The sequence below is a fragment of the Acipenser ruthenus genome, chromosome 16 (assembly GCF_902713425.1).
Source record: "Acipenser ruthenus chromosome 16, fAciRut3.2 maternal haplotype, whole genome shotgun sequence".
Classification (NCBI taxonomy): domain Eukaryota; kingdom Metazoa; phylum Chordata; class Actinopteri; order Acipenseriformes; family Acipenseridae; genus Acipenser; species Acipenser ruthenus.
The window spans coordinates 2,772,213-2,798,234 of NC_081204.1; the positions used below are offsets into that span (position 1 = coordinate 2,772,213).

At 36.4% G+C, this 26,022-nt stretch overlaps 1 protein-coding gene across 2 annotated transcripts in view; it reads right to left on the reverse strand.

The window, feature by feature from the left end:
• LOC117412410 (voltage-dependent calcium channel subunit alpha-2/delta-3-like) overlaps window positions 1-26,022 on the reverse strand; it is a 138,912-nt gene that overhangs the window by 62,090 nt on the left and 50,800 nt on the right. For both annotated transcript variants that reach the window (XM_058988400.1, XM_058988401.1), the window contains exons 5-11: window positions 20,479-20,641; window positions 16,432-16,563; window positions 15,349-15,409; window positions 15,120-15,270; window positions 11,410-11,484; window positions 6,337-6,426; window positions 2,688-2,801 (exon numbers count right to left, since the gene is read on the reverse strand). In XM_058988400.1, the coding sequence (XP_058844383.1) occupies window positions 2,688-2,801; window positions 6,337-6,426; window positions 11,410-11,484; window positions 15,120-15,270; window positions 15,349-15,409; window positions 16,432-16,563; window positions 20,479-20,641 (786 nt within the window). The remainder of the gene's footprint in view (window positions 1-2,687; window positions 2,802-6,336; window positions 6,427-11,409; window positions 11,485-15,119; window positions 15,271-15,348; window positions 15,410-16,431; window positions 16,564-20,478; window positions 20,642-26,022) is intronic.

Here is a 26,022-nt window from a genome sequence, read left to right on the forward strand (position 1 = left end):
TCTTGAACAAAGCAGGGGTAAGGGATTGTATCATTCTACCCTTCAAACACATTCATTTCGCTAATTTACAAAAAAAAATGGCCTTTGCTTACTGTTTGGATAGCACTGTAATTTAAATGTAAAGGAAAGGGTGTTTATGTTGTATTGAATGAAAGAATGAATAAACAGAAAAAAACAACAACAACAACAACAACAACAACAACAACAACAACAATTACAATAAACAAGGCCTGCAAACACTAGTATTAAACACCCTTCTATAATCAACCAAAATAAGCATAATTCTGCTCAGTTGTTGATAGCAAAGGCGGTTCCCGGTTGCAAAGCACAATGGCTTGGTATATTGCCTCAGTGAAAGAGCTAGCGGGTTCCCCCCGAGTGGGAAGGAAGAACAGCAAATGACAGGGAGCCTGAATGAATAGATGCTGACAGGGAGAGGACACGGCCGGCACAGGGGTGTGCATCAGAGCTCAGGGGAAAGCACAAAGGGGAGAACAGACTGGAGCAACAGGAACACACACCACTCTAAAAGCAGGTCTATCAGTGTTTAGTTTCACAGACTTTACATAGGGTTAAATGCTAATTTCAAGCATTACAAGCCTGATATATATATATATATATATATATATATATATATATATATATATAATTTTGAAATAAACCATAGTTCAGCAGACTACTGAAGGACATGCTGGGGATTTTGCAAATTCTTAAACGATTTTGATATGACAGAATAATATAAAAGCATTTGCTAAATGCTATGCTAAAAACCTTCGATTCATTATTAAGGTAATGTGGATTCACTTTATGGTAGAAAACATGAAGGGCTTTCATAATTTATTTGAAATATGATGTATGTCATAGCATTGAACACGTGAAAGAAACATGGTGATTTTTTTGTAAAATGTTTTTTTTGTTTGTTTTTTTTATAAATAATCCTGGGTATAATTTTAAAATTTTCAAAGCTAAATCACGAAAACACTGTCACAAACTCACTGCTGCAGTAAAACATTGCCAGCAAACAGTCCAAGAAAAAAAACAAACAACAAGGGACTGACGGCAGGACTAATAAAGGTAATTACAATGATAAAAGCTCATAAACGGCTTCATTCGACATTGTCATTCACAACGCTTGCTGCTATCGCTCAGGACGGCTACATACAATGACCTTTGTCATGCTTGAGAAAACAAGCTTCCCCACTGCGTCTCCACTCTCTCGGAGTGGCCAGATGGGGCAGTTTTGCTTCATTATCCGTGTATGTGAAGTGGAAACGCCAACAGAAGGATTCATTACTGTCAGGAGCTTCTCTGCAAAGCGCCCCTGATTTATTAGGGCATAAACTGCTGTTGAGACATAATGAGACATAAGCGTTCTATAAGGCCTATGAACTCTGAAAGGAATACACACTGTCTCCAGGAGGAGATCTATCATCAGCTGTAGCTGCTCAGTCAAATGTTTCGACAGGTTTATTAATTAAACTCCAAAGGAGAGATATTCATTTTGTTAACACTCCCAGAGGGTGTTGAAATGAGAGATAAATGGGACACAAAGCGGTTTAAATAAAAAGGTTCTGATAATCTCACAATTTTAAGTTTTTTTTCTTTATTTACAGTATGTTTAGTATGTATCCGTCTATTTTCCTTTATACATATTATCTTTAGCTTTCACAAGCTTGTTTAGATTTTAGGGGAACGTCCCTAGTTGACAGGAGGTTTACTAGACATAACGTAAACAACTAATGCACTCTGGGTTTCTTTGCCAGTCCACTGCAGTATTTTAGCAAATTGTAAAAATAAATAAATACATAAATCAACAATGACAAAAATAAACAGTTCCATGGACACTGTTATATCTTCTTGTGGCACAATCAAGCAAGTCTGTGTGGTCCAGTGGTTAAAGAAAAGGACTTGTAATCAGGAGGTCCCCGGTTCAAATCCCACCTCAGCCACTGACTCATTGAGTGACCCTGAGCAAGTCACTTAATCTCCTTGTGCTCCATCTTTCGGGTGAGATGTCATTGTAAGTGACTCTGCAGCTGATGCATAGTTCACACACCCTAGTCTCTGTAAGTCGCCTTGGATAAAGGCATCTGCTAAATAAACAAATAAAGTCTTATGTTCAGCCTCGTCAAATAATCTTTTAGCATGCTACTGAAGCCAGCCGCAAACGGTACATCAGCTCTTAAAGTATGCTGCTCCACACAAAGTCAGAAAAAAACATTTTCCATAGATAACGCTGGCGCACACAATAGCTGCAACAATAGCATACGTGCTAAAGATACCCAACAACCCTCCAATTGAATTCCAACCAGGCATTAGTTTAGCTGAGACATTCAATTTGCTCCATACAGCCTCAGCACTTTTATAATGCTATTTCACGGCATCCTGAAAGACAGAGGAACTGAAGGAGAAGGGTGAAAGTCAGGGTTCTGGTGCCTTTCTTATTCAGGATGCTGTCAACGTTTATTAGACCTTCTCTTTAAAACGTTGTCATGCAGGTAAGGCCGTCCCCACCCCAAGGGGAATTCAAAAACATGCTTCTGGGCTTAAGAGGCCCTGAGGAAAAGTATTTAAATGGAACAGGAGTTAAAAATAAATCAACCCCATTGGGTATTTAAGCGGTTTAATCTGTATTGACGTTTTCTCTTTTTTTATTAATGTAACTTACTAGAAGACAGTAAACGTACCTTTCTGTCTGGCCAATTGTATTTTGCAAACACTGCATCGTAGGTGTCCACTGCTCCGTCTGTGATCAGCATGATGGCCTGGCTGCAGATACTGCCTTGACCGGTTCGATTATACTACAGACAGGAACAGGAAAGGAGGAGAAACACAGAATGTCTTAGTGATGAACCTTTCATCAGTTGCCGTGGGATACTGTTCAAGTTTACTTTGTTCTGATTTCCGCAACCACACAGTAAGTCTTGTGTAAACTTGCCCTGCAATGCTACAATACAAGAGGAAAACAAGAAGCCAGAGACCTCCACACCACGAGTCACATGAGCGAGAAAAAAACCTACCAAAGTACTGTACACCCTGAAAAGTGACAATGAGGCAAATGAGGCAGCTATTTTTAAAAGAACACTCCTATGTGCTCTATTTTATCATTTTAAACGGTTTACATAATTAATAGTTGTTCTGTAGTTAATACATTAATGAATATTCTAATAAGTAACATCCAAGAGGTGACAATATAAATGTAATTAACCAGCCAATCATTCAATCAAATCAACCATTTAATTAATTATTATGTAGATCATTAATCAATGCATTCATTATTATATTGATACATTTATGTTGATAACTCAGCTAGCTCATAATATCCTATGCTAGAAAAATCAGACGACTCATATCAATTTGCCTTTGTCTTGGACCACAATCAAAAAAAACATATGCATTCACTGGTGATCAGCACAAATCTGAATAATCACACTGATGTGCTGAAGAAAACTGCTCTGTAGTTACTGTTCCCCTTTGTGAGCAATGAAATATGCAACAGACTTTTAGGTGATAATGTTTGGAAACAGTGTGCGTCCAACATTCAGTTTGTCACAGGTCAATGAATCAGTTAATTACTATAATGCCTCTTAGGAGATAAGCTTCATATATACTGCTGCAGTTTTGTTTAAAAAGAAATGAGAACTTTCCCCATCAAGTTCTCTGTAATGAAATGTGTGCATAATGAAAACAGCCCTCCTTCCATTTATAACACTGAATAGAAACTGATAATGAAACAATGGCTGAAGCAAATAACAAAATAACACCAGCCTTCAACTCTATATTATTCTATGTTTCTCCCCAGATGTATTGACCTTAGCAAACATAATTAAAAAGACAATGTAAAGACAATATAAATACTGATATAAGCCTGTGGAAATAGACACTGCTGTTGGGGTGTGATAGGAATGGGAGTACAAGCAAATTCTTTGAGGATAACTCGAGGGAGGGACTTTAAATGGAGAAGGCTGGGACTATAACTTTAACATAAAGTGGATATCATGCAGAACCAAACTGACTTTCAGTAAGCCTATAACCTTGACTTCCATAACCCTTGTGTGAATGCAGAGGACACCTCACAGGTCACAGGTAGAGAGAGCACAACGCAGAATCGCTTTCATTGAGCTTGCAGTTTTAGCACATGTTGAGATTGTCATGTGTATATGTCTGCATGTACATTGTTGATGGTTGATGTGTCTGACACTTTCCTGGGATAATGTGTTTGTTAGGATTTGTATTATTGCTATCTTTGCCAGGTCTCTATTATGAAAGATGTTTTAACTCCTGGGTAAACCTCAACATGAACCCATGAAAAAAAAATCTTCATTCTACTTGTCAAAAAAACCTGCCCAAACAGCTGGCAGATTTAAGCATACTAGAATAAGAAGCATGTCCGAGGCTGTTTAAAAAGCACGAGTATGTCTTTGTTGCAGTACAGTATCTCTCTTTTGAAGCAGACAGGTTAACAATGGCCCAAAGTGAAATAATTCTAAGAGCTGCCACTGCAGTAGATGTGCCACACGAACCCTGAGAGTCTTCCTGCAGCGGTGAGGGTCAATTAAAAAATCAGAAGCGCTCGCAAATCTCCATCTCCAAATAAATATTCCTCAAATCCAAGTGTAACAGGGGAGAGGCCGGGTGCAAAACGGAAACCCTGCGCACCCGGAAGAGAGAGTCTTAACCACAGTGCAAAAGAGCCAGGTTCGCCTGCAGTATTGGTGTTAAAGCTTTTAACCTCATCTTCTATCACAACAGGGGACATGACAGAATCTGTAACGGCTGCTGTCCATTACACGATGGTCCCCCACCCCACCCCTTTATTTAGAAAGAAAAACAACAAACACATGGTAAACACAGTTGGTGCCCGGTGCCCTCCACGTTAAAAAATAAACTGAAATTTTAAGATAACAAACGCAATGGTTAAAAGATTTGTGCAGGTGCATTATTTGTTTGTTGTCTAATGTCAATGGCCCTTTAATCAATCAACCATTTCTTTATAAAATTAAATACATTTGCATCACGTTATCTGATCTTAATGACTAAAACGTATATAGAGTTGAAGTGCCGAGACTCATTCTCAGGCACATGTTTGTCAACTACAGTATGTTAATTTCTAATATCAGACTGAGGGGTCCTGCTTATTCAAAACAGTTATGGAAGTATTAGCATTTCTACAGTTAATAATGCAAGGGGGGGGGGGATCCCATTAAAATTGTGCATAACCATGAAACTAATAAAAGACATGCATTGGCATTATCAACATGAAATATCAACATTAAAAATCTTCAGCATCCAAAATAATATTCTGAAAACATTTTCAGCCCAAATAATATCTGATAAACCTTGGCAACTGGGATTAAGCTCCCGGTGGACAGTATGATCTGTTGCATTTGCAAATAAATCATTAGCACATAAGAATTCTTAATATCTAATAACCATCTGAAATTCTCCGTCTCTCTATGAAGTAGCGAGGGCAATGAAATGGTAATACCAATGACAAGGATCTTATAATGAACTATAATAAAATAAGTCATCTCGTGGCAATGAGATTCCTGTGCAGCATGTCATTCACAGCCTTAGGAAGAGATTTAACATGCTTGGGATTTTCCTTTTTCTTACTTCCTTTAAAAACATGAATACTTATAGCTGTCAAAAAGACACTGTAAATACATAAAACGCAAAATATGACTGAAAAATACAGTATCTTACTGTGTAAGGTAAAATTACAGACATATTTGTATCATTAAGCATATTATCATCACGTTCGGTGGAAATCTTAAAATTAGTTATTACAAAACATATTAGTTTCATTTATATGTGATTTTCACAGTACTTGTTTTTTGTTTTTTGTCCTTAAAAAACATTATGATGTCTGGAGTCAGAAGCAAACAGATTCCCCAGCACACACCATCTGCACAAACCCTGGAGGAAGACGGAAGTTGGCTCTGGCACACAGAAAACCAGGCGAAAGACCCTGGGCTGAATAGGACAGGGAGCATGAAAACAGTTTTTATTTTGCAGTGTTGTCTCTGCAGAATACCAATATTTGTCATCTTACTTACTTTACAGTAGATCCGACAAATGAGTAAATGTTTTGGATTTCTTTGCCAGTGTAAAGATTCTGGCAATACACTGGCACGCCATTGAAAGGTGCTGCATGAAGCTCAGTGATTAAAAAGAGTATGTCACCAAGATTGAGGAGGCCACAGCAGAGCTTATGATGACCCTCTTGGTCTTCCAATCATTTCACATGACTTATCCTTTGGGCACTTCGAATCAACGGGGAAGAGTGAAAACCCATTGGGCTTAGCTTTCCAATAGTGGCTGAAGTTTACTTACATCGTTAAGAAGAGTGAAAGCCTCAGTCAAAGCAATGTTGAGCATTCCGATTCCTTTGGCAAAAAGCTTGTCAAGATGTTCTCTAAAATGCTGCACGGAAAAAAAAGATAGAAAAGGTACATTAAAAAAATCTGAAATTATATTGTGCATTATAAATTGACAAAGGATGGAACTGAAATGTAAACCGGTAATTGCCTGAAAATCTAAATGAACAATCCCATTGTATTCAGGTCAACAGAAAGAGGAAATTAAAGGTTAGTATGTAAAATGAGATAATTACATTACCATCTGAGTAAACAACCCCATTAAATATTCAATATAAAACAAAATCAATACATTAAAACCCACATCCCGAAACAGTGGAATATGAACAACAGATTGCACAATCCTGTTTGTTTTTCATTTCAATTTTACAAGTAAAAGTGGACAAAGGACAACCCTTCAGGAAGTTACAGACACATGCTTTTTTTTGTTTGACACAAGCTTTCTAAAACAATTAATGTAGTTTAATGTTCATAGTGACTCAATAGGTCTGGTTTATGCTGCTCATAATTAAAAAATGGCAAGAGGCAAAAAAAGAAAGTGCTTATCTAAATAAACCTGAAAGTATTACAGATACAGAACTTCGTCTTGATTTTTTTAAACAGAATTTGGTTTTATTTTATTACTATTACTATGATTATTATTATTATTGCTATTTATTCTTTTCTTTGTTAATAGGAATGTAAAAAAATTCAGACTTCAGGTACCCGCAGGATATTACACAGAAATTATGTTTTTTTTTTCAATTTATGTTTCAGTCAATTTCAACCCTTGTACTTTTAAATAAATACCCTATAACTGCAAAATCAATTAAAAACAACCAGGCTGTTTTGAACTACATCAAATCATCAGTTATCCAATCTATTTTGAAACCACTCTAATATTTAGAATATAAAGTGTATCCTGTGCATGTACTGTATAATGTGCACCTCTTGTTATTTTAATAAGAGAGGACCACTTTTTTATTGTACCAGTAGGTAAGAGGTTAATGGTTTGATTTCTACATTGCTTGAGCCAACGCCTGGAGCCACTCCTGGTGGTACAGGCTGGCAGGAACATCCCACGTGTGTCAATGACTGCTCCTGGGACAGAAGACTGCACTGAGCTCTGGAGGGCAGTGCCATGTGACCCTGCTTCTTCACTCCTCTCAACCCCAATCTGACCGTTTCCAAAAGACGGATCCTGAATTTAGATCCAAATTTGCGCAATGAAAAGAATAGTGTTCATGCCTGTGGAACCAGGTCTATGTTGTGCCACACCGAGCTGATCATTGGGTGGACGTTTGTATGAAATCCTTTTGTATTGTATGTAGAGTTTAACTGTTCAGGGCTCTTTGTTGAAAAATATATAAATAAGCTGAGAGGGGGGAGAGCCACTGATTTAAATGAGAATACAGTTCCCGTCATTGGCCTCCGCAATATTAAAACATTTTTAAAAATCGAAGGAAGGACGTTACCCAGACACATGCCAGCATGCTACAAAGCCAACCTTGAGGGGGCTAGCTGCAAGCTCTAATGCGCGTTACATTAAGACACACAAATAAGCTGAAACAAAGCAAATGCAAGACACAAAAGGACAAATCGGCGAACAGCTCGCTATCTCTTCCTGATAATGATGCAAACCAGAAACAACCGCCTACAGCACAGGCTTTTACACACTCGGTTTACATTTCTGTAAGAAAGGATCCTGATGGTTGAATCGTACTGGCTGCATGGGCAAGCCACTACCAATCTGTACTGATGACTTTCTCTAGGGAGCTGGTGTTATTTCATGGGAGTATGGTAGCTTATTCCTTTACAATAAGATTTTAGGAAAGAAAATAAAACATACAAGTTTGTTTTGTTATAATAAGGGTGCCAATACTTGGTACACTCAATAGAAGGTGCTAGAACTTTGTGTGGAAATGGATCCAGCATAGCTCTCCCTCTGTTTAACAATAAGAAGATCTGAGGAGTGCTATCAGTTGAAATGACATGGTTTTCTGCCTCCAGGCTTTACCATAAGCAGATGTTGTTCCGAAGAAATGGCTGAATTAATGATACATTTCCCTGTGTGCCTCGTGCTCTTTACCTTGTATCTATTCCTTCTGATAGGAGCTGTCACGTCTGATCAAAGTAATAATGTTTCAGTACGCCTGTGTGCCGCACTGCTGATTCTATTATCTGATGATGCTCTGACTTCTGGGAAAAATGAACTTCTGGCTGAAGTGTCACCTCATTGTTGTTTTATATCATTAATATTTTATTCCTTTCTTGTAGTACAGTACAACATAGCATATCCAACCCCCTGTGGACTGGGGTAGAGGCGGATATGTGAAAAAGTCAGATTTGCGAACATCTATAGAAAAAGCATTTATACATCCATAAATAGGTTAGTGAACAAAAACAACACGCAAACTGCTTTAAACATGGGGACATTTTTTGTTTAAAAGTAAGCAAACGTAAACGAGATTAATTAGGCTACAAATACACAGTGTTGCTATGCAGTTTGCTATAAGCCAGCTCCACGCAAAGCTTTTAAAAAATAAAATAAAATACAAAACAAACAGTAAATGTACAGTGACCTGCAACTGATGGCTTCTGTATTTTCACTCTACTTTGCGCTCTTTCTTGATATTGCCCACAGCCGATAAGCAGTTTGGTTCATTGATCAGAGCGGTTATGTGACGGTGGGATATGCGACGTTCCACCGTACACAGTTACAAACCCAGACGACAGTCCCTATTAACATAACTATCTGAATTATAAATCTCATTTCCTTGCCTGTTATATTTAGCAATATCTCCATAAAACACAGTTGTGGTTTTCTTCTTTAAATTGGGGTTCTAAAAATTCCCATAACATTTGGTTCATTTAAAAATGTAGCGTAATCTTTTTTGCAGCGTTGTTATTTTAGTAAGTGCATGTAAAATATTAGAGCCTGTCAGCGCTACAGGCTAAAACAATTTCTCTAAACGCACTGTGTGCAAGCAGATAACACTTCCAGAGTTTCCAAGCCAGCTCACCAGCATTTCTCAACCCTAATGAAGTGAAAGTGTGAATCAGTTTAATTCAACACATTGTTCCTTTAACTGCTTAGAACGCAATAGTGTTTTAACATTAAGTATCTCTAATTTATGTTTATTTACATAGTAGTTACTTAGTAAATACATGTGTACTTACACATAATCACAACTTTATTATGCATAGTTACAATGTACTTAATGTGTAAATCTTTTTGCATGATATATGTAACTTCACAATTGTATCAGAAAAGGGTAAGGGGTAGGTTTGAGTTAGAGTTAGGGTTATATCGTGTAAAAAGATGTACACATTAAGTACACTGGTACTATGCATACCCACATTGCAGTACACATGTTTTTACTAAGTAACTACTATGTAAATGCACAGTAATTAGAGACACAATGCAAAGTGTTACCGCATCTCCTTATATCTTCTGATTCTGATGCTCTCAGTAACTGCTAAAGAATGACCTAACAGAGTTTCATTATGATTGTGTAAAAATGTAAGTGCGACATTGGTACATACAGTAAGAGTTTAAGAACAGCGTTTGCTGTATATACGGATGGAATTAAACAAGTTTTAACTTCAATAACCAGGTTCCAGTTTTACATTTGTACTTTCGTGAAAGCGTAATCTGGATTCAAAGATGGGTCTTCAAGGAGAAGCTGTTCTCTTGGTTTATCAGCAAGATGATCTTAATGAAAGCTCCTGCTGAACACTGATTGCTCGCCTGCCTGCTGGAGAAGCCTTGACCTCACAGTGATGCATGCTGGGAAAATAGATAGGTTTTCAGTGTGGTTCACATTTTAGTAAGTTTGTTCAGACCCACAAAGAGGTATTCCATTACACTATGTTTTTTTCTTTCTTTGTTAATTAGAAATGCATTGGACTTTTCATCTTGATAACTGTTAGCGGGTAATGAAAACCAGTTTGGTAAGATGCCAGGTTCTTTATCAACAAACAACAAAAAAGGCAATAACATGCAGTACTTAAAGATAAATGCAGTGCTTGTACAGCTGATTAATAGAGGGTGGCTACTCAACAAAAGCGGCCTTTCTTTGGTGGTTTGGATGCCATTTGTCATTATTAATGGTCTCCCTCAGGGCAAAATTATGTTCACTAAGGAATCGCTGCAGAAATGCTGCATTCTGCCATTTTTAGCCTAAAGAATGAAGCCCTCCTTTATGCAACTCCCTGTGTGGCACTCCTAGAATGTGTTCCCATTCATTAAGAAGCAATACCTCTATTAGTGCTACTTTTACAGTAGTTTAAGCTTTTAAAATGGCTTTTGGGCATCTGTATTGCAGCTGATGGAGATGGAAAATCACTGACAAGTAACATTGCAAACTGTATGCTACACTGTATGAACAGGTTCTTTCTGATTAAATTAAAGACGTCACACAAGCATGGATTCCGAAATACAAAAAAGGGTAGTGCGTCCCCTTTTGAAGTTTGTCAAGTCCAGGTTTTTTGTGATCTTGGCACTGTAGGTCTGGCTGTAACATCACTGCTCCACTGCTTATGAACATGAACTGCTCCACTGCTTATGAACTGCATGAACATGCGTTTGATGACTCTAAACGTGCTTGCTTCGAATAAATATATTTGTTGTGTATGTACCGTAGTACTTAAAGTAACGTTTTCAAAGATTTATGCATTTGTGCAATACAAGATTAATTCAGAAGGAATGATAAGATATTGAAATTGAATGAGTAGCAAATGGGTTAGAGACACACAACAGAGTAAAATGTTACATCTGCTTGCTCACACGTTTACTAGTTATATAACATTATTGATAACCCTAATGGCAGCTGAACCTCTTACTATTGTTAAGCTGAGTTTAGCAAAGTGTGTTTTGATGTAATGATTCTTCTTATGCTGCCTTTGAAAGCCACAGCCCATAACTCATAATGCTGAATATTACCAGGTGTAAAGGGGCACTTCTACTAGCCAATGTGTGGAACCACATCGCTTTCTTTGTAGCCATGATGGCACTTTACTAATGAGAAATGATTGGGTTGGAACTCACATCTTTGTTGGTTCTGTCAGCTTGTACCAATGTTCCATTTAAGCACGGCTCAACGTAATGAAGTTCTTCATTGTACTGTGGATGAAATCAAAAGACAGAAGTTTACGATAATGATGAATATAAGTGTACTAGCTTAGTCTGAATAGAACATAAGACAACACCGTGTGAATATCAATACAATTCAAAAAGATGAGTAAAAAGATTTAGATCTAGTTTAGATCTCAAAACAGAGGTGGAAACAACACAAATATGAACTGAAGGTATGGTCAAGTGACACCCCATGCTCTGTGATCTCTATTGCCTGAAGCTAGCATCTTCATAATTCCCAGATTGGAAACTCAACAGGATTGCTCCTCAATCAATTACATTTTTATCATGTTTTACACATTGGTTTTCTGAAAACAGCAGGCAGTTACAGACACAGGCAGTTTCAGGGCGGAGAGTGGGCGTGACCAATTAGCAATGAAGTAACAATGAAGTTTCCTAATTTACTTTCTGACAGCTTTCTGCTTGCTGGAGAGATCCAACTTGCAAGACAAAACAACGACCGAGGCAGAGCACAGTTAAAAGGATATTAAACGTGAAAGGGCAGAGTTCAACCAGAGAGCCAGCAAGCTCTGTAATATAAAAGAGTGAGACACAGTTCCTCTTATTACAGAGAAAACATGAGATAGCATGGATGACTCTGATAACACAATATGAGCAGAGGATGTTTGGGGTTTTGACAAATAGGGAAAAATTAAACTACGGTGTGCTGCCCGGGTTTGTGACCGTGGCAATGAACTGGAATATGTGATGCGTCTGATAAGAGGAAAACAAATTATTGCTCCCGAAATGAAAAGAGCTTTTGTCTCGAACAAACTGAAAGTGACATATCATTTTGATCCAAATGAAATAATTTCTGCTGTGGAATTGGGGAGCATGAATTAGCAAGGATAATTAAAAAATGACAGAAATATGAAGAATAAAGCAACGAGGTGGCCATATGTTTCATGGTTGTAACATAGTAATTTCCTATTTTTATTTTTATTTCTTTTATTTTTTTTGTCATTTGGAAATAAAAAAGGATCTTCTCCAGTTTCCACAGCATTATTGCATTTCACCAGCCAGTTCAACGCATACCACCACACAGTGTTGTCTGCCGTAATGAAAATGGTTGGAATCTATTTGGTTAATGCATTAAATGAATTGTACAATTCTAACTTCGATAATCATTTTGTTCATTTTCTGCATGGCTTACACCACTGTGCTGGAGCAGATTTCAGATTTGAGAGTTAAATAGAATCAGCGGCCTGCTTTTTTCAGATAATATTGTTAATTTAATGCATGACTAGGAATTATATTTTAAAGTAAATTAGAAAATTATGCCTATTTTCACAAGCTTTGTATTATGTCTTAATATATATATATATATATATATATATATATATATATATATATATATATATATATATTTTTTTTTTTTTTTTTTGACATTCCTGGACAGCTGTGAACATATCATCACTGCAATTAAAATATTTATTTAAAATACTGGTATGAAAATGTATTGCATTGCACTACAATTGCACCACTAAAATATAGTATTGGTACTAATAAAATGAGTACTATGTACCGTCATTTTATATAATCAAATATTAAGGGTAGGTTCAGTAAAAAAAAACATTGAATTACTGCATTATAGGCTGCTGATTGCTATCAGTGATACAACTTAAGTTCGGATCTCGATACCACAGTTTTTTTTCTATACAATTAAAATGATTCATTTAGATTTATTATAAATACAGGAATATGTTGGACATTTATAAACAGCTAAACAGCTTTAGATGTAACAGTTCATTATTACACTGAGATCTGATAACAATGACATACATGCCCCGGGATAATTTTATAGAAACTGGGTTGTAATTCAAAAAAGATTTAAAGAATTCCTAATACGCTCTGAAAGTTAAGCAGTAAATCCATTCCATCCATGCTTCATGCTGTACTGGACAAGTCCCATTATTAATGCAGTAGACAAACATTTCAGCTTGTGTCTTCTTCGGTGTACTCCACGCTGAAGAACGCTTGTTTGCTTGACTAAGTTTCTAATATGTTTTATACCAGGGTGGATTGAGTATTTTGAAGCTGCTGATGAAGAACCCAAAGCTGCACTTCCTTACAAAGCTTTGTCAATGAGCCACAACCCTGCCCCTTGCCAGTCAGCCACAGGCCTTTTCCTTGCAGAGACTGACAGTTTTGCCAAAGTGCAGATTCATGTGGTGTTTTTGTGATGGACTGCATGCCATCCACTGAGAGTTACATTGAGGGGACCAATCTAATTTCAATTATGAACCAGCAGTGCCGGATTTGAACTCGGGTCTCCAGAGTTAAAAAAAAATAAAAAAATAAAAAAATAGTGCATTAACTCATATGCCTACTTCATCATTATTTCTGCACAGACTTCAGTTTACTCAAGAAGCCAGTCATAAAGCTATTCACAGTGGACCAGCCCAGAATATTTTGCATCTATCTGAAATACTGTACCGCTCTGTGAAATGCCCAGTCACTCCCAAACCCAAATATAACAGTAAACCAAAGTAAGTTAAATATAATTTAGATATTTTAAATTCAAGGGAATACTATTGATATAGTTTCAGATTTTAAATACTTAGGAATAATAATGGATTCTCAATTAACATTCAAAAAACACATTACAAAGGTGATAGAAACTGTGAGATTGAATCTGTCAAATTCTAGGTATATTAGAAATAATCTATCCACTAATGCTGCTAAATTATATTTGCATTCTATGATTTTATCCCAATTATCATACTGTATAACCACTTGGTCACAAGCAGGGGAATCTGTCATTCAGCCAATGTACTGTCTGTATAAACGTGATCTTGCCCCTCCCCTATTAATGGAATTTATAAAACTCTATTCAGATGATTAAAAACAGAATTAACAGGGCAGCTGTTAAAGGTAACTGCATGGAGGCAAGGTGACGTACAACATTTGCACAAACTGGATTTTCTCTTAAAGGTGGAATTCTTTACCAGACAACATTAAATGTACTCATGAATTTAAAGATTTCACTTTTAAACTAAAAGCATGGTTAAAATCAAATCTGTGATCCCTAATTGTAAATATACTATTTTATTGGATTGGCGCTTTATGTTATTAACTGTGGTATATTAGTAGATTTTAGCAAATTGTTGCACTGCGATTATTAAAATCTGTGGTGGGAGGGTAATTATTTTGGTATTATGAATCTTAGCTGTTTTCTTTTCGTTATTATAACTATGTATCTGTTTGGAGTGAATAATTGCATTATGTTTGAGGAGATTTGTCAATTGCAAATTGCTCCTTTCTGTAAATGTTACTTTATTTTGTATTATTTTCTTTTCCCATTTTTGTTTATTTATTTTCTTCCTTTCTATACACCTGTCCACATAGCTAAATATGGGTGCAATACTGTTAAAAATTGTATGTTGTCCCTGTGAAATAAATAAATAAATAAATAAATAAATTGATTGAAGTGAAGTTTCCTAACCTCCCATTTTTATTAACCGTGGTACAGAGAGGCAGAGCAGGAAAGCAAGCCCAGCAAATTCCAGCAGGAGTCACCACACAAGTTAGATTGAATTTATTGGGTTGGAAAATTGTAGGCTGTGAACTCTGAGGAAAAGGGATCCTTTAAAACCGAAGGTATGAAATAACATAATACTCACCGCAATTATATTGAAGAAGTCATCATCTCCAAGTGTGTCCAAGATTGAGGAAACTGTCTGCCTAGCTATTGTTAAACGCAGTCCTTTCATACTTCCACTGACGTCAACCAAAATTATCACATCTTTTGGGGAAGTGGCTGCCTGAATGTACCTTAACAAAAGAAAGAAAACTCAGTAGGTTTTGTAAAATAATTGTATTTAAAAAAAAACGTTAAGCGTATTTTCTTACCATTTTCTGTTCCTGCAGTCAAAAGCAATGACTCCGTGTTCATCTGGCTTCCATTTTATACCTACATATTTGAAAACAATGAAATAAAAGGAAAAGCTTAATTTAACACCTGGTGGCTCTAAAGAAGCATACAGTGCATGACTACAGAGTCTCTACAGAGACACAATGTAACTATAGTGTCAAGAGGGGATATTAAAACTGTGTAGCAGCTGAGGTTCTATTCTAAATCCACTAGTTCACTTTAGCTTCTGTTTTCTTTTCAATGTCCTTCCTTCCCTCCATGGTTTAATTGGACTAATATATGTCAAAAGGAACAGCACTATAGAGCAGCACTCTGTAGCTATAACAGTCCCTCCATGCTCTTTGTACTGACATTTTGAACCTATGTGTCATTTAACAGCAGTGCGGCACTAAATGGGAAAAGACTTGTTCTGTCTTGCAAAGAAAGCATGGGGGGGGGGGGGGGGGGGCTCTACTCTCCGATAGGTTGTGGCAGGGTGAAAGCCCTGCCAGGGGAATGTGTGTGTGTGTGTGTGTGTGCTTTTTGTTTTGTTAATGTGGTTTTGTATGTGTTGTTTGGTACTGTGCTTGTTATTAAACAGGCGCATTAGCGCTTTAACTTGCAGCTTCTGGGTCAGAACCTCTCTTCCTGGTAGTAACATCCTTGCCAGTGACGCTGTCCTGTTCACACAGGTACAGACTGATATGTAAGAGAAGGCTGCTGTATACTGTGATGAGGAAGTGAATTACAAATGAAAAGATAAGGGGAGAAGTAAACATGCTACTACTAAAAGTTAATACAGATTAGGAAAATGTTTTTTTTTTTTAAACTTCAGGACAACATCTTTTATACGATTAGCTTTCCCTGGGCTTTCTATACAGCTGGTGAGTACAGAGCAAGCCTCATTCTTCAATGAGTGTCTTCACACTTCCTACAGGGTCTGCTTGTCAATCAAACACATTCAGCACTCTCGAGAAGCCATCAAGAGACAGGCCTCAGGCTAATTATAGCCAAGCTGTATTCCACTGCACCACTTTGCCATTCAGGTTGACAAGATAATTCCTGAAACAGCTGATTCATACCTGGATACTGTCTGAAGAAACCTTTTGCACTCCCAAAGTACTGCCATATCAAAGAAGGGTCGCGTTCAAAATTATCGACAAATACTTTATTTAAGGCTTCCGACCAGTAAACCCCATTCATTATTGCAGAATCTAAAAAACAAGAAGTAAATATATACATTTTATAATAGGTTTTCAAATATACGTTTATATATGTAGCTAATTAATATTATTTATAGTTTTCAGAATATACACATATATATATATATGAAGCTAATTATTAAAATAGTGAAGTTCAGTTTATGAGTTACTTTTCTTCATTATTTCTAGTGATTGATGAGTATCCTGTTGGATCCTGATTCTCCTTGGATGTACAGCTGTTTGCTGTTTTTTAATTCTCTGTACTCTAGTTTTCAAATGTACAGATATACAGTAAACAGATACAAGATTTGTCTTACACTTAAAGAGATTGAAAAACATGCAAATGTAACACAGCGCAATCAAATGAAATGAATTGTACATAGTTCAGAGAAAGATGCCGGCTTTGTTACATGTTAATAGCATTAAAACATTTGCATTGTGTTCAGGACCTAATGTGCTTTAGTTCCTTTCGAAACCTGGAGATCCTGCAAAAGGAATGAAAGTGGCACAATGAGCCACTGGCCCAGCTGGCACCCTGCTTCACTGTATTCTTTCTTTTCCTATGGTAGGCAGTTGTTCTACAGGTTTTTGTAACCTTGTATATGGGATAGAATACAATGGGAAAAGGTTCCAAACAACACTGTGTTATTTTCCCGCTGTCCCTGAGTGCTAGTGAGTGTTGCTGCCATGCTGAGTAAATTGCGAGCAGAAAGCACACTTTAATATTTCAGCTGAACGTGCGCAACAATTCCCTGCCTCATTGTCCTGCTAAAGAAATGCATTTTCTAGACAAAAAATAATTCTGTTTTAGTAGGAGAAGGTGATGCAAAATTTCAATAATGGTCTAAACAAGACAACTGTGCAGGTTCATAAACAGTGACAGAGAACCCTCCGCTACAAACCTTGGGTTAAAGAGCAACTGGATCTTCCAACACTACAACGATACAAAGCGCAGATCAAAATCTACTTCAGAATGACTAAAACCAATAAAATCAAGGTTCTGGCATGGCCGAGTCAAAGTCCCGCTCTAAATCTGATTGAGACTCTTTGGTATGAGTGGAAGAAGGCTGTGGACAAGAAGTCCTTGGAATTTGTCTGAACTGGAACAATTCTGTGTTGAATGGTCAAAAAATCACTAAAGAATCATGGCAAAAGCTCATTGTCAAATATCCTAATGATTTAAAAGAGGTTATTATTGCTAAAGGTGCCTCAGCTAGCTATTAATTACATTTTCCTTGTTAGTGTATGAATACTTTTGAATTAGCATTTCTGGAGTTTTTTTCTCATCCACAAAAGCAAAACATTTGCTATAAAAGATTTTTCCTATAATTATTTGTTTTTGAAAAATTTCTAGAAATACATTTCCATTGGCGTATATGTAAACATTATGTACAACTGTACGTGTATGTGTGTGTGTGTGTGTGTGTGTGTATATATATATATATATATATATATATACACACACACACACACACAAATATCTTCAGAGTATCTGGAGCCTGCCTGAAAAGATATTGAAATGTGATCAACCACATCCAGTTTTGATTAGGTATGTTTTTCCAATTTCCCAGTTAAAGGAGCTATGAATATCATTCGGTCAAAGCAGGCTATCAGCTCCTTTCCAGTGACTGTCAAGCCAAGATTATCTATTCTCAGCAATATTAGTTGTAGAACTCTTTCTCCACGGGAGATACAGTGAAAGTGTTATCGGAAACTGATAATTACAAAAAGGCAAAAAAATGTAATTTGATTTATAGCGTGATTACCCGGTTCTTTGCTTGTTTTCACAATGATGAAACATTTTTTTTTTCCTCTTCGATATTTTAAAATAAATAAATAAAAGGGTTTTGAATTCCTGGAATGTGATAGCTTTAGAAATGAATTCTCATGAAAACAGGGTTTACAGTATATTGAAAACTGGAGTCACGAGATACTGAATTTCTCCATTCGTTCATCAAAGTCAGCGATAGCCTGGTGGTGTTCTTCCTGTTCTCATGTGTTCTCATCTCACATATAATATTTCAAAAATGACATTCAGCACCAATCCAATCCAATAATCATGCTTTTTCTTTTTTTGCAGGGGTGTATGCACCTTTCTTTTTCATGTTTAGAGTAAATATGTCCCAGGATATATCACACGTCTTAGATTGGATAGATAAGTGTACTTTGCAGCATATCTTCTGGTATAATCATCCTATATAGAGATGGCAATTAAAGGCATACAGTGTTTAATACTGCAGTATACAGTGTATACTGAATGAGACAAGATGACTGGCTCTCAAAGAACATCATCTAAATTTAGCAGACAAGCATGCAATCATCAAATCTGAGGACCTTTTTTGGGAGTGGCTGTTTTATCTTCCTGTGAGGCGTGTGCACAGATCCGAACCCTGAACCCCACCCTCCCTCAAACTGTACTGATGGGGCATATAAGCCTCACAGTTTGAGTGCGTCGAGGCTGCTGAGTAGAAAGAGACAGAAAGTGGTACTCTGTGTCCGAGCAGTCATTTTGTGAGTACTGTGCTGTGTTTATTTTTGTAAGCTGTGTGTTTTTGTTATTTGTCAGGTAAACGGCTTAGCCGTCCTGTGGGCTAGGTGTTTGTTTTTGTTTCTTTTTATTTTTGAAAAATATACAGTATATAAGCAGGGTTTTAAGAGTGTAGGATCTATTTAATTGCTCTAAACAGTGGCTGATCTAAACAGCAGGTATTTGTGAAAACCTTCATCTTGAACAGCGTCTGTGAAGTTTAATTTGCAAAAAAACATTTGTTGACCTGATAAAGCCAAGAGGTAGTGAACTTTGCTGACGTCCTACTTGCAATTAAAACTTAGATCTGATCATAGTTTGCCTTGTTTAATCAGATTAGTCAAAATTGAACTTATTCTGGTTCAAACTTAAATTAACTTTGAATGACCTCTTAAGTGATTAAATCAAGAATCCATTCAGGATCAGATAACCTAATATAATGAGATTCACTAACTGGATAACAAATCCCCTTGTTCAGACAGAATAAAACCAGGGCATGTCTGCTTGCCAATGATTGTTTTAATGTTGACTCTATTTAAACCTATTGAGGGTAAAACCAGAAAAATAAAAACAACCCTTTTTAAGAAACTAAGAAGCACACTGTCATCTTTTATGAATAAGGTTACTTATGTTAAAGAAATTGAAAAGGAAGGCAGGTCCTTTAAGTACAAAGACAGCCCTTACTATTGATTCTGCAGAGCGATTTTAAAAAGGGGTCAATTTAACATTTATTACGCTGCAAAAGCCACTCAAACAAACAATGCTACCTAGTGAATTGGCGTGCCACACAATAGAGATGGGAACAAAAAGGCTGAACAAAAAGGGAACAAAAAACAGCTCCAAGCAAGCTGACATCACGCAAATAAACATTTACAAAGGCTCAGTTTGTTCCAAGAAATTACCTCAACTTCTCACTCTCAGTGCCTTTTATCACTCTGCATTTACTACATGTCCTGTAATTGGATTTATCAAGCCATACTTCCACAGGACACACACATGACTTAAAAGGTCACCATCAAGTTTCATTTACAAAAGGAAAGACAGATGTATCAGTCCATTCAAAGACAATACAATGCTGTTTTCGCGTGCTTTTATATAGCATAGAAACCTCAAGTTGACAGCTATATAATTATGCTTACTCCATTTCAAAACTGAAATGATACAACTATATATAAATGATGCTTGACTTTAGTCAAAAACATCCCAATGATAAAAGTATCAGTACACTTTTATTGGTAACAATGTTTACAAAAATATTTGCAGATAACAATGGAACAGCTTCAGTATCCAGTGTTGTCACAGTGCTTGTTCTTATAGTTCACAGCTGATTTGGTAATTTCCCAATTGCAAAAGCAGAGAGAGAGGTGAAACAAAGCATGCCGGTCTGGTGTCTCACATACCTTTATTGTACATGTTGGTTGGGACTTGAACAACGCTGAGGCTGATGTTGACCGACAAATCATTAAAATGGTCATTTGGCTGCAAAATAAACTCCTGTCCAAGTTCCACACTGTTGCCTTCCTGGTCCACTTCGTTTATCAACACAGCATTGAAATATTCATACTGAAAACAAAAAAGAAGAGCACAATATCAGAAACATCTCTAACATCAGTTTCAGTCATTGCTTGTACTCGCCTTTGGACTTCGATCTCATAATACTTTTTAGTGGCCAGAAAACCAAAATACTTTCTCAAAACAGAACATAAAAAAATAGCCTTTCGTGAGAACTGCCAGAGTTTTGGGAGGATCGCTCACACTTGTTAACCTCAAGTAATGCTGCTACTTGATCAGTCAATCAGTGGTTTTCCAAACCCCACTGCTGTCTCCCAAGCCTCATTAAGGGTTTAAGATAATGGAAGTCTGTAGCTTTCCTTCCGTTTGCTGCACTTCAAAAAGATTTTCTGACTTACTTAAGAGCAGGTAACCTTCATTAGTTTTTGTTCAAGTCTGATATACTGGTTCTTTATCATTCCTGCAAACCACGCAATGCACCAATAAAGCCATCAATTACAGAAACGACATGCAATGTATCAGTTCAATTAAATCGCAGCTGATTACCCTAGTTATTCAGTGTTTAGCAGTGAAAGTGCTGCCATTGAAGGTGAAGTAGTTTGGTACCCTTAGTGCTGCTGCTGAGAACCAAAAGTTTGGAACTTATTTATGGTTCATGCTTAAAAAAAACACAAAGAACCTAGACAGGTTGGACTGGTGATACCCCACAACCATAAATTGTGTTCCAAGGTTTAAGTCAAAGAACGAGGTTCAAGGAAGTGATGTACCCTACAACGACTTATTATTATGTTTGCAATGCAGACAGTATTTTGTTATCATTCAGAAACACACCTAATACAGCATTTACAGAACAGCTAAACATGTCTTCATTGAGCCCACTGCATGTAGGTTGCTAAGTATTTCAGCCAAAATGCAAAACACAATGACAAGTTCCCCTATTACTCATATTAATGAGCAAAATAACCCCGGGGGAAAAAAGGATCAATCCCGTTTTTGGACAAGCTTGTATCCCATTACAGCATCTAGCCTGCAGGGGTCAGCAATATCTATAACAAAAGCATATGTTGCATAACTTTGATAATATACCTTATGTAACTTTAAAAGCCTTGTTAACTTTGAACTTGCATTTTTCCTCCTGTAGTAAAGGAGTAACATGTTACCAAATGCAGCTTATCCTTTGAAGATGTTAACAAAGAGCTCCACTGATTAAACAAATAACATGTATTGTTTATGAGAGGGAACCGTCTACCAGTGTTTTCCTACCAGGTTAGCAAAAGCATAATGTTTGTTTAAGTTGCTTACAGAAGACGCTTGTTTAGCTTCTTACCTTGAAAAGAGCACATGCATTAATAATGATGTAAACATGCGTGAAATGTGACAGTGGGGGTTATTATTTCCACTGAACATTCGGGGATTGATTTGCACAGCTTCTGGGGATATTTGTTTCCACTAAAAATCAGCATGAAAATACAGTCCTCAGTATTCTCAGCAAGTAACTATGTTCTGAAGATCTGCTCAAGTCATTTTTAAACTATATTACATTCTGTTAAAGCAAAACACAATACATTCCCAACGATTGTACAGTTTCAGAGAATGTGGATATAAATATGACAGATTTGTATTCAAACTTAAAATATATATAGATATATAATGCTAGAGGCATTTTTATTGCATAGAGATATGCTTGCATTAGGTGATTTTCAGGATTCGTTCTTTGTATTCTAGATCATGTGACATATTTCTCTATTCAGAAGCTCCATTATGAAGAAAATTGAAGATACAGAGATGGAATGCATTGAGTGTGTCGGTTAAGACTGGAATGCACTACTAATGTGTGGAGCTTTCATTTAGAACACCTTATTGTTATTGTTTTTGTTTTGTTGTTTTTTTTTTAAATACGAAAGGCTTTTCTTCTATGAAATGTGCCGACGAACATTAACTTCATTAAATTGATAAACTGGGTTTAATTAAACAACTTCAAAAATCACCCAAGGTCAGAGTGCAGAGGTGCTACAGGATAGGAATTCAAATAAAGATTGTCAGTTCTACAGGAAACAGTCAAACAATGCATAGGTCAATGCATAGGTCATCACAGCTGAACTAGCAGAATGCCCTAAGAAGCCATGGTTATGGCATACAGTACTATTGTTGGTAAGCCTGTTATACCGAAGAGCATGATAACACAGACACCTGACCTGCGGACAGATATGTAAGATTGACTGTTTACTAATCCTCTTGCTCTCTCTCGTGTCAAATTCATCACCAAAAAGATTAAATAATATCCAGTGTACGCTGTCAGTAAAGTGTAGACATGGGAAAGCTCACGAGAAGAGGGATACAGTCTTATTTGCTGAGTAACGCTAAAGGCTGCAAACCTCTAAGAGAAAACTACTTCATTGTAATCCTGTCAAATAAGGCATGCTTTGGATAGGACCTCGACCAGGGCAGCTCTCTGACCCACACACAAAGAGATGGCAGGAAAAATGTATTCTCAATATACTTCCAGATTGATATTTGCATAAATAACACTGCGACTTTGGCTATGCTGCAAGACCATTCAAAGAGCAGAGCCAGAAGGATGCTATTTAATGAATGCTTATTATCACCTTGACAGACAGCTTTAGTGCAGCACTGGGGAAATCAATAACATCCCAGACAATCTGCAACACTGTGAAAGGAAATGGTTTACTAAAATAAATTACCTGTTCAAATATTCAGCTAATTTCTTTGCTACAGAAACTGATTCAATAAAAAAATGGAAATCTGTAACTTACAATTACAATTCAATAAATCAGTAGGTCTAACCGGTATATTTTCATGCATAGACTACCATGATATTTTGAGCTCTTGATCTTTTGCAAAATGTGCACAAACAACTGCTCATAGAAAGTTGGAAAGTAAATGTGCAAAGTTTGTACAGAAGCAAACACTGCAGCTTTGCATCCTCTTTGAGTTCAGGCGCTTTGCATAATTCTGTCTTTTATTTTTCTTTCTACACAGCTGAAGGGCTTCTGTCCGAAACATCCTGAAATAAATGTTTTTTTTTTTTTTTTATCATTTAAACCTTGTGTAGATGCAAAACAAAACATTTCATATATACTGTATTTATAATCTGCAAAAGTGGTAAATCAGTACAACAGATGTCCAAAAAACACCCAAACAAATTCAAGATGGGTTTGCCGTTGAGGTGTTAACACAAAATACTTCGATTTCTCACAAGCATTATCTAAATAAATTATGTTTGGTATAACAGGGGTTAACAGGTAATATATAACAAGAGTTAGTAAAATCTAATAATACATACGGTATGCTCTGCAAACAGAGTAAATAACAGTTCAGTGGAATGTTCTGGTTAAAATAACAACTTGAAGTTGAACTTTAAGGAGTCATTTAGTCATTCAGTTGTGATCAGTAGGTGCTCGGTACTGGGAAACCAAGGCTAAATATTGAAATATTCCTAAAGTGATGTCCTGCCCTATCAGTTATGTCTGTAATGGATTTTAAAGTGAAAATGTAAATTAGTTTTTTTTAGATTTTGGTTTTTTTTCTCTCTTCTGGTTACTCTGATGTAAATGATTAACAGTGATGGCTTATTAAAATGTATCATGTTGATGCATTAATTAAAATGCATCATTTTAGCTGCATACAGTACTTTTCCCCCATGATGACACTGTATAATGTGTATTACGTGCCCTTATTTAAATTAGCAAACATGGTTTTAATAAATAATTAAATACAGTAATGTGTCCCACATTGATGGACAATTCAACCATGACTTTTGGAGGAATGTTAATTATATGCTTTCATAGCTGAGTCTTTTGTGTACTTTATATTACCACAAATATGTAAAAAATATCTAGAGAAAAATACATTAACATAACAATAAAATAATAACAACAACAACAACATAGAAGCCACTGCACCCTAATACAGAAACCAGAATGTACACAAATATATGTGCATTCCTACTCAGAAATACCTGTTTACTTGTTTACAGTAATAGTAAACCATTCAAACACATATTGCTCCTTAGAAATTAAATGAAGTCTTTATAACGCAAAGCACAGATTGAATGTACTAAACTGTAGTGTTTTCTGTTTTTAAAAAGGGGTTTCTATTTTTCATTATACAATAAGCAGCACACCAAAATCTTTCTTGTCATCTCCGAGTTTACACAAGCATTGATTTGTTTCCTCTTATCAAATTGCCTCTCGTTTTTTTCTCCAGCATTTATCTGTTCAGTTTTTTTTTTTTGTTTTTTTTTGGTTATCGTGTGTGGATATTTTCAGCAGGGTATCTATCTACTGTATACGGCTTGGAAAGAAAGTTCAGAATGTCTGACACAATCTATGCCTTCGCTCGCAAAATTAGAATTACGACTGTGGCTTGGTAAACTAAATACTGAACGGATGTGACATCACTTGTTCTTTAAAATCAATCTGAATAAAGAAATCATACACCGACAAGAATACCATTAGCTGTCCTGTTTAGTTGGGTACTGTATCTTCGAATTGGGTAATAGTCTACTAATCTAATATAAATGTACACACACACTTACATGTACTATACATTGATCTGCTGTGCTGCGATAAACACTGCAATTTAAGAAACAGGCTAGGAACAGAATTTCAATCATGGAGGAAACATCATGTACAGGAAAAAACAAAGGCAGACAGGCAACAGCCAGCTGGAGACACAGCCTTGCATTCAGAGCATGCTCCTGTTGTCACTGTTGGTTTTTCATGTCTTACAAACACTGTGAAATTGGGATTACACTGTACATAGACAGCTGTAGAGGTCAATATGAAACTGAAATTGTATTTATTTATATATATATATATATATATATATATATATATATATATATATATATATATATTACCTAAGCAGTAATTTGCCAGATTTAACATTTTTATGGAACAAATTGCTACGAGTTGTAGTTTTACTGCATTTAAAAAGGTGATTATCACTCTTTACAAGGTCGTACCAGGGACATAAAAACAAGACATTAGTTAATGGATGGTGATGGATCTCAAAGAGCAGGCTGCCTGTGCATAAAGCTAAATTCAATGTACAACAATATTGATTTCCCCAGGCACTGTCCAATACAAGGTTGCTAACACCACATCCAAGCAAAACGGGTTTACCTGCTCCAATTGCACCATAAAAAAAGCAAACTATTTCTACATTCAAAGTCAGTTTCACATGATAGTAAATACTGTTTATTATAATAAAGATCATGCAGTTTTATTAGTAATAACATATATGCAGATCTAAGACAGTCATGAAGGTCCTGTAGCACAAGGGACGAATTGCTGATATAAGCCACTGTTTCCCCTGTCTGTAGCTCCAATAGATTAAGCTCATCCTATGTAGGACTACAGCATGTTAAACACTTTCTTCACCATAGCTTAATAAAACTAAGATTTAAC